Raw genomic sequence first — 13,386 nt, 5'->3', positions numbered from 1 at the left:
AACATGGCAAGGAAGAAGAAAAGGAAAAAAGAAAAGGAAAAAAAGAAACAAAACAACAGCAACAATATAAAATTTCAAGTGTTTAGATCCAAAATTGGCGGAGAAGTTTGGTAGAGTTTTCAAAGGTCAAATCGTTGAACTTTGACCACTTGACAGCCAAATTTCTGGCCGAAAATCGATTAAAAAGATTTTCACAAATCTCAATATCCCTTATGTCAAATCTTGAGTCTGTAGACTGAAAAATGACAGAGTTATTTGGTAGAGAAATGTACACACACACATGCATGCATAGAGGCAGACATGTACTGTTGATAACTTACCCTACATGTGAATACACTTTATGTAAGATTTCAAATAATTAGATCAAATATTGTCTGAGTAATTTCGAAGAAGTAAATTGTTTTTTAACTTGAACCCCAATTTTGACCCCTTAACATTTATTATTTTGGTCTCAAATAAAATTAAAAGTTTTACCCATGTCCAAGTTACATGTATCTAAAATTTCAAGTGTTTGAACCCAAAATTCGCGGAGAAATTTGGTAGGATCTACAAAGGTCAACTCTTTCAACTTTGGACCTATTGGCAGCCACATTTTCGCTCCAAAACTGATTAAAATGCTTACTGCTGGTCTGAATATCCATTATATATTAATTTCAAATGTTTAGAGTCAAAATTGGCTGAGTAGTTTTTTTAGACACTGTAAAGGTCAAATTTTTTGAACATTGACCCCTTGGCAGCTCAAATTTTCGATCCAAACTGATTAAAAAGCTTGCTCTATCTCTGAATATCCTTTATGTAAAATTTCAAATGTTTAGACCAGAAATTGGCTGAGTAATTTGGTAGAGACTGCATAGGTCAATTTTTTTAAACTTTAACCTCAATTTTAACCCCATAACATTTATTTTTGGAGGCTCAAATCAAATCATAAAGTTTGATCCATGTTGAAGTAACTCACATTTAAAATTTCAAGTGTTTAGACACAAAATTGGCAGAGGAGTCTGGTAGAGTTTTCGAAGGTCAAATCGTTGAACTTTGACAACTAAATTTCTGGCCGAAAACTGATTAAGAAGATTTTCCCAAATCTCAATACCCCTTATGTTAAATCTCGACTCTTGACAAATGAAAATTGACAGAGTAATTTGATAGAGAAATGGACACACACACATTTTAACTTTTATAGATACAGATAGATATATATATTAATTGTTCCGATATGGTGTTAAAACTGTCAGAAAGATTCCGGAGTTAGAGAGGAAGATTTCCGGGTTCACCAAAGAAGGTCGGAGGTTACATCGACCAAAATGTTTTGCAAATAATATTTGAGATTAGAACAGTAGTCCAATGAATCTACTACGAATAAATCAAAATAATTTTTCCTTTTCTGTTTTTTTTTTCCTGGATGAACGTTTTTGTTTGTTTGTTTTTTCTCTTGTTTTCATAATTTGTCTAAAACTGATACAAACAATTTTATTATCTGTATTTACTCAAAAGATAAGATATTTTACTCAAAAGATAAGATATTTTACTCAAACAGATAAAAAAAAAAAAAAAACAGATGCTAAATATTCTTCTCCAATTATATAAGTAATTCTCTTGCTGTTGCTCTCATTTTTTCCTGTGTAAACATGTCGGGTCAACAAGAACCATCCGCACCCCCTCTACCGTTTGAACAACCATACCAATTTGAACACAAACCAACAGGTACTGTAAAGTTTCAATTTGAAATTAGTCTTTCTTCTTTTCTTTTTTTTTTTTTTGTTAGTATTTATAATAAGTTTTTATTTAGGTCCATTGTTCTTCACAGAACAAAAGTTTTACCATGACAACCGACTTTGGTGTCAAAACTAATTCTAGCCATTTGTGTTATTTAGATTCTTCAGGTTATTCTTTTCATCTTGAATGTTATATTTACAACGTTTCGGTCGATGTAACCTCCAACCTATCTACATATAGATCGACGTAACCTCCGACGTAGTGAATAAAGTACTTGATAAAGTTCAGTTGTAAAGTTACACTCTTATGGAGGTTGAAGGCTCAATTCTCAGTGCAGGCGACACTTATAATATAACTGCTAATTTCTTAGGACTTCTACCCAGTCATGGCTGACAGAACAAGAGCATGCTACCCCTGTGTATTAAATAAAGGGTTCCATTTTAAATTCCGTGTAGATTCTTGGGTTCGGCAAAAAGAGTTCCGAGCTCAGAGGAAGAGCGGCAGTTACATTGACCGAAATGTGCAAATGACACTTAAGATAAGAACGGTGATCTGAAGAATCCAATAAATACAACCAATCTTCATTTTTATAAATTTAGAAACGTAATTCTACCCAGAAATTACTCTCCGTCATGTTAAAGGTTTCAAAATCACCTTTGAATTTGAAAAAAATATATATATAATAAAAAAACAAATATGTTTGATAGATAATGCCGTAAATATGATTTTGAAACTTTTTAAATGTTAATTCGAAAATATTTCTGACTTAAGTTAAAGTTTATTTCGGAAAGTCGAGTATTATGGTTCGTTTGTGCTGCAAAAAAAAAAAGATAAACAGTAACAACACTTGGAGGAGTCACTAATCTAAAAAAAAAAAAAAAAGCACCAGATTGTCTATTCAAGATTTGACATAAAAATTTCTTAGATTTTTCAAATTAAAATTAGATATTAAAAAGAATAATAAAAACGACATATTCTATTTCCACTAAAATCTCATAAAACATCTCCCCCTTTAAATATTGTAAAGTGATACATCCCAAAATGGAGTACTGTTGTCACAGTTGAGGAGGTGCTCCTATGAGTATCATTTCCTACCTTAACAAAGTACAAAACCGTTTTCGAACCTTGTTCAATAGTTTATTTTTTTAATATTACTTTTAAAATTAGCTCACCCCCCAAATAGATTTACATAAAAAATAGTAGCTATTATTGTGCTAATATTGTGTTATTATTGTGTTATTATTGTGCTATTATTGTGTTATTATTGTGCTATTATATAATAAAGTCAAGCTGATCCTTTTATTGTAGTTTATATAAATAAATATATTATATTAATAGCGTTGACTCTTACAAATCAATGGTTGGTTCTGACTAGACAATTTCACTTTTTTACCCTTGAGAAAAGTTCTTAACAAGGAAACCTTGTATTTCGATTTAGTTTTTCTTTAAAAAATACTTATTGCGGCTCTTCAAAGACTGTTAAAATGAAGACGTTTTTCATGAATCAGCTTAAACAGCGACTAAATTTCTGTTTATGTCAGCTTTCAAATAAATAATTCTAATTATTTAACAGTAAAAATTAAACAACAGTTCATTGTATATCGCAATTGTAGGTAAAAAAAGTTCAACTAATTAAAATATAGTTTTCATGAAAATATATTGTTGTTAGCTTCAATATCATGGACTGATTAATCCTGAAGATTTGTTTCTGCTCAGCTCATTATTATGTAAGATATTTATTCCCCTAAATTTGTTATGTTTTTTTTTAAAACACATAACCACAGACAAAATTACAACAAAAACGTTTTCTTAAACATACAATAATATACTGCTGATAATTTGGGTGATAGTACGTCTTTGAAAAAGTACCAAGAACAGCGCTAACAATCACTATGCATGTAGTTCAAGTTACAAATGAAAAATATGGATAAAAACATGAATGTTATGAAGGGGTCACCAATTAGCAAGTGCTAACTCAACAATGGGAATTTTGAAATGAAAGCGAGAAAATATAAACTAACAAACAAAATATATTTATTTATATCAACAATTTTATAGAAATGTAAAATATACTTAAAAGACCAAAGTTTGTTAAAAAGTTTTAAATTTCTTGAATAAGAAGTAAATAAAAGCGTCAGAAAGTTTGTTTAAAAAATTCCATTATTGGAATGTGTGTGCATGTGTGTGTGAAAGAGAGAGAGAGAGAGAGAGAGAGAGAGTTTGCCTTCTGGGTGGCTGTGTTCACTGGAGATATAGTAGCAGACTTAAAGGAATTTCAGCGTGGCACGTTCCAGTCTTCTAGGATGGGCATTGTTGGTGTCATAGGTAAACTAAATTTCTGTTCACCAATCCATTTCACATGAGATCGTTATTTTTGAAGTTTGAAACGATTTTTATTGGTTGGAAAACTGTATTCAGTTCACATGTTGCTGTGAAAACTTCTTGCTTTTGAAAGTGATGAATAAAATGAATCCCAATGAAATGGAGAAAGAAAAAGGTGGCAATCAAAGCCATTTGCTTTTTTAACATCATTCAGATCACATCTCAAATATCCTGCGCCAAAAATGCCCTGAAGGAAGAGAAAAAGAAAGAAGAATATAAACTAAGCGAAATGAACAAAGAAATGAAAAGGGGTTAGGCTTATTATGCTGACCAGATTTTCACTCTCTGAAAAATAGTTGACTATCGCTGGAACTACTAGCAAAATTCTATTGTCTGTTTCATTGACTTAGCTGTTGCATTTGACTCTGTTGACCTTCGAGCCCTTTGGAAGGTCATGCATGCCGATGACATGCTCCAAAAACTACCCGACCTAACCCTAAGCCTACTACCCCTTCACCTGCATTAAAGTCTGTGTCTATTGCCAGGAGTCATGCTTCTTTGGCATTCACTCTCATGTCCGATAAGGATGTGTTCTCTTGCCTACTCTTACACCATCAACTGGATCACATCGGATGCCCAGGCCAACATTCATGGTGTAACAGTAATATAAATATCGAATCTCGACTACGTTGATGACATCATCATATAAGGTGAAAGTTTTGCTGACATTCAATTGATCATTGACATGATGCAATCTTATTTTTCAAAGATTGGCATGAAGATAAACGCCAATAAAACAAAGTTGCTGATGAGAGGTCTCCTTCCAAATGAAAAACAACTGGTTGTTCTCAACACGGAAACTCTTCACCGGTTCAAATACCTTGGCTCCAACATCACCGCAACAGGTCAAAGCGAGGAAGACATCCTTAACTGCATCAGCAGCACTCATAGCGCATTCTCTTGACTTTGATTGTAGCTCTGGTCTCAAAAAGAAATAAAGCAAAACACCAAAATCAGGATCTACCAGGTCCTCATCCACACCATTCTCCTTTATGGCTGTGAGACTTGGCCTATGCGGGCAAGTAGTATATGTAAACTGGAGGTATTCAACAATCACCATATACACCCACATATTCTGTGTCACTGCCAGATCCTCTTCCTTCAGTAATCTCTCCTTGCCAGCTGACTTCGTTCGGCCTCGCCCTTTGACAACACCCAGGTGACTTTACCTATGAAGTCATTAATTCAACTCAAAACTTGGCTCCAGACAGTGAAGCAGGATGCTGAACTGATTCTGGGCCTTCACCTTTACAAGAGTTTGTCGCTGAAATCGTGAATGGCTCGCACTCACAATGGAAGCAGTTTTGGTCAGCCAGTGTTGGGGGCATGGTGAATTTGTTGAAAAGAGCCGACTTAACTGACCCAAGGTAAATGCTGCAACAATAGCCATGACCATTATTATGTTAGTTCGTCTCACATATCGATTTCTTAACCATCAAAACAAGTTTACAGTATCATTCTTATTATTTTAATATATAAAAGGCTATATGTCTGCCTGTCTCCATATTTACAAACTCTATGTCTTCTGAAACTAAAAGTCGCAGAGTGGTGCTAGGAGCCTCAAATGATTGGATTGTTTATGGACCTTTTATGGGTCTTACGTTGGTTGAAATAATTTTTAAGGAGTTAAAAAGGGTAAAAATTGAAAGAATCGTTTTACATTTTCTACATTCATCTCAGTTTATTTTAAATTTTTAGTTAGTTCATATATGTGTGACGTTGGTAACGTCACCAGCTTTGAATGCTACAGTTTTTCTTTGGGTTTCGATTCTAGTTGATGGTACCCAAATACTTTTTTTTTTACTTTTGAAATCACGTCTCTATAATAATTTATACGAAATTTCAACAAATTAAAATATCATATTTTAGCGTATTTTACGCCCCAGCAAAGCCGAGAACCCCACCCCCGCCAGTTCATTCATAAGAACGATATAAAAATACACAATTAAAAATAAAGTATTCAAATAACAAATATATTTATATGTTATACTGCTAATAGTTTTTTTTTCAAAACGCAAATACACAACTCATTATTTATTAATACAATATTAAGTAATAAATAAATTATTGCTAGCATTAGTTTATTCATAAAACCGGTAAAACAATATTTATAAACTAATACTCACTTATAAGCGGGTGATAAAATTTTGGAAAAGGAAAATAAATATAAATTTTTCCTATTCTTAATTTATTCATGAAACCAGTAAGAATACATATTTATAAACATCAAATGATTGCTACAATATTAAGTAATGAATAAATTATTTCTATTATTAACTTATTCATTAAACTAGTCAATAAATATTTACAGAGTTGAAACGCAAATCTCTAAATGTGATTACGTAATGCATAAAGATGATGATGCTATTCTCCCATCTTAAATGAAAATAACATTTTTTTTTTTTTGAGATAAGGATTTATAATTTGCATTATTTGTATTATTTGGACTATTATTCTCATCCTGTGTGTCATTTTCACATTTCTGTCGATATAATATCCAACCTTCTTCAGGTATTGAACTCAGGAATCTTTCTGCGAACGTGGAAATCTGTACAGAATCTTGAATGGAACCCTTTATTTAATCCACGGGTGTAGTATATTCTCGTTCTGTCAGCCATGACTGGGTAGAAGACATAATTAGTTTGCAATTGTATTCTGAGCATCGCCTGCATTGAAGATTGAGCCTTCAACCTTCTGAAGACTGTTATTCAGAACTGAATTACTTAGTACTTTATCCGTTACGCTATGAGGATTGAAAGTTCGATCTTTAGTGCAGGTAATAGTAAGAATAAAATTACAAATTACGTCGACTGCATGGCTGATGAAACAAGAGCATGCTACCCTTTGTGGATTAAATGAAAGGTTCCGTTCAAAATAGTACAAATTCCAGGGTTAGAGAGAAAGCTTCCCGAGTTTGATAAGATACACCTGAAGAAGGTCGAAGGTTACATCAACCGCAATGTTGTAAGAAGAATAGCACTCTAGGTGGGAACAGTAGTTGAATAATCAAAAGAATACAGATTATCAATTCTAATCTAAAAAATTCAAAAACTTTGTTTTTTGTACAAAAAGTAGTTTCCTTGTACCTCCCCCCCCTCTCTTCATATCATAGATTGTGGTGGTAGTGTTGAGCCTGTAGCATCGATTCTAACAATTAGTACTTTATCCGTTACGCTACAGCAGTTAAAGGTTCAATCTTCAGTGCGGATAATAGTAAGAATACAATTACAAATTACTTTAGAATTCTACTTGGTCATGGCTGATGGAACAAGAGATTGCTGCTCTTTGTGGATTAAATGAAGGGTTCCGTTCACTATTCCATACAGATTCCAAAATTGGACAGAAAGATTTTCAAGTTCAACAAGGTACACCTGAAGAAGGTTGGCGGTTACATCAGCCATAATGTTGTGAGAATAAAAATTAGTGATAGGACGATTCCAATATTTTTCCCGATTCCGATACAATTACTTACTGTTATTTTCCCCGATTTTTGTAAAAACACAAACGTCAAATATGCAGATATTTTCCTAAACGTCAAAATACACCTGTGAAGCATGATCTATCGATTTTAGCTTTACTGGTATTTTAAAATCAATAAATATTTTATTATTTTATCATTATTACCAGCAATGGATGATTTTGCTTTAAAAAATATAAAATAAAAAAAAAGACAATTAAAAGAATCGTTTTGGCATCGGAAAATAGGCATCAATTTTTCCAATTCCAATATCGATTCCGATACACCCAAATCTTCCGATTTTTCCGATTCCCGATTCCGATCAATCATCCCAACAAAAAATAAAAACTCACGATAGGAACAGTAATCTGAATAATACAAATTATCAATCCTAATGTAAAAATTCAGAAACTTTTTTTTTTTTTTGTACAAAAAATAATCTCCTTGTGCCTCCCTCTCTTAGTATTATAGATTGCGGTGGCAGTGGTGGTGTTGAATCCATAGCATCGGTACTAATCAAAGTTTAAACACTGCCATGGACATTTCATATTCCTGCAGTTGCATTGTATGTTCTTATATTCACGTATCAAAATCCCATATAGTCTATTGAACTAGGGGAGAATAATCTGAATCAAAAAAGACCCCCAAGACTCGGTAGGGATTAATTGCTTTCAACTGCAACATAATGTTGCACAAGGCCAGGGGGTGGGGGACCAGCTACTCCCAAAAGATTGGGTGCAAAAATAGCCAAGAATAGACTTGTCAACGTTCTTCGGTAGGGGCGCCTCAGGCGATTGACAAAGACTTTCCTTTTCTCAAAAAAGGAAGTAATGCTTGACAAGATGCGCCTCCTTGGACCATGCTGAATTATATCTAATTCTGACAGAATGAATGAATGTCTGACTGATCCCAAATGATGTATTCTTGGCTGGTATGAATATCGCCGACAAACGGGAGAGTATGAGCAACTAAATTAGGAGAAGGAAAACTTCAAATTGTAAATGATAAAGATTTGCTTTGAGAACGAAAACAATAATATGCGACCAAGTTAGTGCATTGCCAAACAGACATAAACGATCAGCTTCGGAGGACGCATGCGTGCTTTGTCTCAGTAAAAAAGTTGAAATCGGATGAAGACGGAAGAGATACAAAAGTCTTTTTTTTTATTTTTGATATTGAAAGCATCAAAAATATCAGAAAAAAAAAAAGATAAATTTGAAATTAAGATTGAACTCAAGAAAATGTTTTTATCTTTGCTCATAAATGAAAGAGAAAAACAATATTAAAAAACAAACTTGATAAAAACAAAAAACAAAACTTGGTTTATCTTAGATTTAAGATTCGTGTGTGAATCTCAACAGTTGTTGGCAAAACTATTATGAAACATTATTGAAATGTTTTCGTTGTTGTCTTTTCCATATTGCCAAGTGGATATAAGCGTTGATTACTCCAGAGCGAATTCCATAAAAAGGTTCTGAGTTCAATCCCGGGTGAAATCACCCAAGAAAAGTCAACTAATAATAAGATTATCCGATATCCTTACAAAGCCACAATCTGTCGCCTCTCGAAAGTTTTAGGCAGACATATAAACATACATACATATATACATTTAAACAGACAGGTGAGATTTATATAATAGATTATTCTAGAATTTCAGTTATCAATTTATTAAAATCTGTGATCAAAGCTTTATGTATTAAACTAACGTTATTGTCTGTCTTGTATGAAAAATATTTTTTTTGTCATCACGTGATTGTGACAGTGTAAAAAAAAAAAAAAAAAAAAAAAAAGGATAGACGAAAAACAAATATGAGAAGAAATTACATGGCGTGTCAAAAAATACTATAATATATTTTAATTCAAACTCCTCGACTTAACATTCACAGGCAATATGAATATGAGAACATTGCAAAGGCTGCTGCAAAGAAGGTGGGCTCCCTCCATTGTGCTAGAAGAGCTCTCACACCTGACAGTATCCTGTACCCCTACAAGGCCACCATTCACCCATGTATGAAGAATTGTTGCCACATCTGGGCTGGTGCATCTACCACTAGTCTCTCCATCTTAAACAAGATAAAAAAAAAAGGTCTCAAATCTAAAAGGTCCTACACTATCAGCCAAGCTCCAACCTCTGTCCCATCGCCACAATGTTGCATTGCTGTGCCTGTTTTTAAAGTACTTTAATGGAATGTGCTATGATGAACTCATAGCACTTGTGTCTCCTCACATTCCTGACAAACCTGACAAGCAGCAAAATTCCACCCCTTCACTGTTGAGATCTATTGATACCAGAAACTTTCTACTTTAATAGTTTCTTTCCTTAGACTGTTAGACTTTGGGATTCACTCCGTTTCCTGCTTTGCTGACTGTACTCACCTGAAGAAGCTTAAATGTAATGTGAACAGGCATCTCACTGCTCAAACTCTGCACAGTCTCATATTAGATACGATCCAAAATAGTAGCCCCCCCCCCATATGTTCCACGTGGCAATATGCTTTGTTTTGTGGTGAAAAAGAATAAAAAATGAAATAAACATAAGAAATCTCCAAAAGTAAATAATGTTGGCAGAAATTTTTTCCTGTTATTGTTATATAGTGTTTATATATATATATATATATATATATATATATATATATATATATATATATATATATATATTGTTACTTTTAATTCATCACGTCTTTTACAAAGAATTTTAATATTTGAAAAATATGTGGCCAAATTGTCGCATTTTAATTTGGTGCGTTGATTGTGACAATAACACTTGGGTTGGATTGACTCAAGATTTTTAAAGTTGTAACTAAAATGAAGAAGAATAAGGCTGAACAACCCTCATAACTCGTAAGGATAACTACATTAACCCGTTATTTTGTTGAATACATCAAGATAGCGGTAAAGCTAAAACAATATGGCGTGGTATAGTATCGCGTCAAAAAAACAAAAAAAGAACAACATAAAAAATAATGCGGTAATCCAATCTAGCAATTTTTTATTCTTGTGCTCGACAACAATCGCTGATCGAATGCTGTTTTACATAGTGTTTTTCTCCTTCATTTTCTCTTCCGTCCGTGTCATCATCAGTTGCATTAGTGTTGTGCTATTTAATGTATATTTTATTTTCTAGTTTGCACTTTTCAAATGCTTGCGAAATTATATATTCACCTAATAATTCTTTTGTTGGTGTTCTCAAAATCAACACAAGACAAATTTTTGTTTTGTTGACAAGAGAAAGAGACAGAACAAAACAAATGTGTTTAGCGGTAGGGATGTGTGTGTGTGTGTGTGTGTGTGTGTGTGTGTGTGTGTGTGTGTGTGTGTGTGTGTGTGTGTGTGTGTGGTAGGCGATGGTGGAAAAATGTCAATCACGCTGGACGACTGTTAGCTCTCCTCCGTTTTCCTCTCTCCTTGTTTATGTTATCCGGGTCTTATAAATTTTTCTTTTTTATTTTGTGTTGCGCAATTCTAACTTCCCGATCTGGAATGTAAGCCTTTCGTTGTTTTTGGTGATAATTACAATTTAGGTCATTTTTATAGGACACAAGAATGTAGATAAAAGTCTATCTGGAATGTGCTTGTGTGCACACCTCCAGTTTTATCGGCATCAATATTCAACAAGAGGGAGCGCACAGTGATTAACGTATAAAAAGTAAGCAGCACAAGAGAAAACACAGAAACACAAACATTCCTGAGAGCACCCGCATCTAGGCTTCTGACTGCCTTTCCTTTGACATCATTCCTGAGCACATGGATTATCCAACACTTTGATAAGAAGAAGAACCTTTATTTTGCTTTTGTGGATCTGGAGAAAGCGTTTGATAGATTGTTTTAGAGATATCTGGTGGCCTTTGATTAAACTAAGAACAAACGAATAGTTAGTGAAGGTTGTTCAAGCAATATACAGAAATCGTGTTAGAATTAACAGCACATTTTGTGACAGCTTTAACGTTAAACTAGAAGTACATCAGAGTTTTGTACTGGGGCTAATGGAGGTGGATGAAAACTCATAGGCGCGTTTTCTTTTCTTTCTTAAAGTTTATTTTCAAATGTGTCCGAGTTTTTCTTTTCCTTTTTGTTTTTCGGGCGTTCTTTTGTTTCTCTTTTTTTTTTTTAAACCGTCTGTCTGTTTCGTTCTATTATTAAAGTCTTTTTTTCTGTGTGCGTCGTGGTATTTTTTTGTTTTTTTCTTCCGTGGTAACCAGGATTGTCCTGTGTCAATGGCAACCAATAATGTGACTCGCCTCTCTTGGTGAGGTCACGCAAAGACCCCCTGATCGTCTTTGAAAAACTTCGACTCGTGATGTCTGGTTCTCTGAGAGGCTTGCACATTGTAGTGTAGGATTTGTCTGTAATTGAAACAAAACGAAAGCTGTGTTTGCAAGAAAGAAAACAGACAACTGGGTTCTATTCTACTAAAAAATTAATTTCACCAAAATTAACAACTTTTTACAGATATGTACACTCCAAGTTCTTCTTAGTCCGTTTTTCAACTCACAATTATTCTTCTTCTTCGGAGATGACACTCAAGCGAAATGTAGAGGGGAGGTGATCACGTCTTCAGGGAGCGGTATTATTATCTCGAGATTCTGCGCAAATCTGATTAATTTCAAAGGAAATTGGCCTTATATACTCTGGGTCGGGTTGGGGGGGGGGAAATCCCCTAAGCCAATCAAATTAAGATACATGTCTGGGGAATTATCCAGATGTGAATTGCGGGTGTGCAGTTCAGCCAATATTACCAGTCTTGAAATCTGAGACCCAAAATGATATCTATTCCCATGACCTCCAAGGTCAATGGCTGTCATTCAGAACACCTGGGCCGGAGTTCTTCAGGCTAGCAAGTACACTCTCGTTTCTACATTGTCTGGCATTTCCTGTTATCTAACACAAAATAACAATTATATTCTGAGTTTTATTAATTAATTGGAATTCATTATTGAGATGAGTATTATTTATTTATTTATTTATTGCGGACTATTATCCATCTTTTTTTAGTTGTTGTTTCGACCAACTATTCCTCTGACCTTCGTCCGGTGGTAACCGTGGTTTCAATCCTACCCAAAGCCAGCCAGAGGCTTACTTGGCCAAAACGTGGCAAGACAACAACAACTATGGAAGGCAGTAATTGCTGAGGATGCAGTTAGGAGATTCAGAGTTCCTATCTCGTTGCGGTTACCACCTGGTGAAGGCCAGAGGAATAGTTGGCCGAAACATTGTGAAACAACAACTAAAAAAAAGATGAGGATAATAAGCCGCAATAAATAAATTAATCTTAACTGTCATGTCACAGTAATGAACATATCCAAAAATTACGAAAAACGATAGGTAGAAAATTAATTATTAATGAAAATAGATTTGAAAAAAATTAGCGAAAACTGAGTTTTACAAAATAAATAAATAGATAAATAAATAATAAACCGGAGAATTCAAATCATAATAAGGGAGGTAAATATTTTCTGAAAACTTGGAAAATCTTAGGTCAATTTAGTAAAACTCAGTTTTAAATATCTTCAAAAACTGTTTTCATCAATAATTTATTTTCTACCACAGCGTTTTTCGTAATTTTTGGATATCCTCATTACTGCGACATGACAATTAAGTAATAAAAGTGGTTTCACTTGAAATTCAATATTTCGATTTTTCGGATGAACTTTTATAATGAAGAAGTGCCGTTATTTTTTAATCTAGCACATCTTCTACAGGATCATTTTTCGTAATTTTTTGAATTTATACTAATTTCGACATGACACGTAAATACATAACGTTTTCACCTGAAATGCTTTTGTTTAAAAGATTACTATATAAATTTTTACGACGTGACCTCCAGCGAAACACAC

General features: G+C 33.7%; 1 protein-coding gene across 2 annotated transcripts in view; it reads left to right on the top strand.

Annotated features, from left to right (window-relative positions):
* The first annotated feature begins 1,588 nt into the window (after nucleotides 1-1,588).
* LOC145278107 (uncharacterized) overlaps nucleotides 1,589-13,386 on the top strand; it is a 181,194-nt gene continuing 169,396 nt past the window's right edge. For both annotated transcript variants that reach the window (XM_080130378.1, XM_080130379.1), the window contains exon 1: nucleotides 1,589-1,701. In XM_080130378.1, coding sequence (XP_079986504.1) covers nucleotides 1,626-1,701 — 76 coding nt within the window. In that variant the 5' untranslated portion in view covers nucleotides 1,589-1,625. The remainder of the gene's footprint in view (nucleotides 1,702-13,386) is intronic.

This window comes from Euprymna scolopes, chromosome 6 (genome assembly GCF_053919585.1).
Source record: "Euprymna scolopes isolate OS-2025 chromosome 6, ASM5391958v1, whole genome shotgun sequence".
Classification (NCBI taxonomy): domain Eukaryota; kingdom Metazoa; phylum Mollusca; class Cephalopoda; order Sepiida; family Sepiolidae; genus Euprymna; species Euprymna scolopes.
The sequence above is the reverse complement of the archived record's forward strand: the minus strand, read 5'-3'. Positions and strand labels throughout refer to the sequence as shown.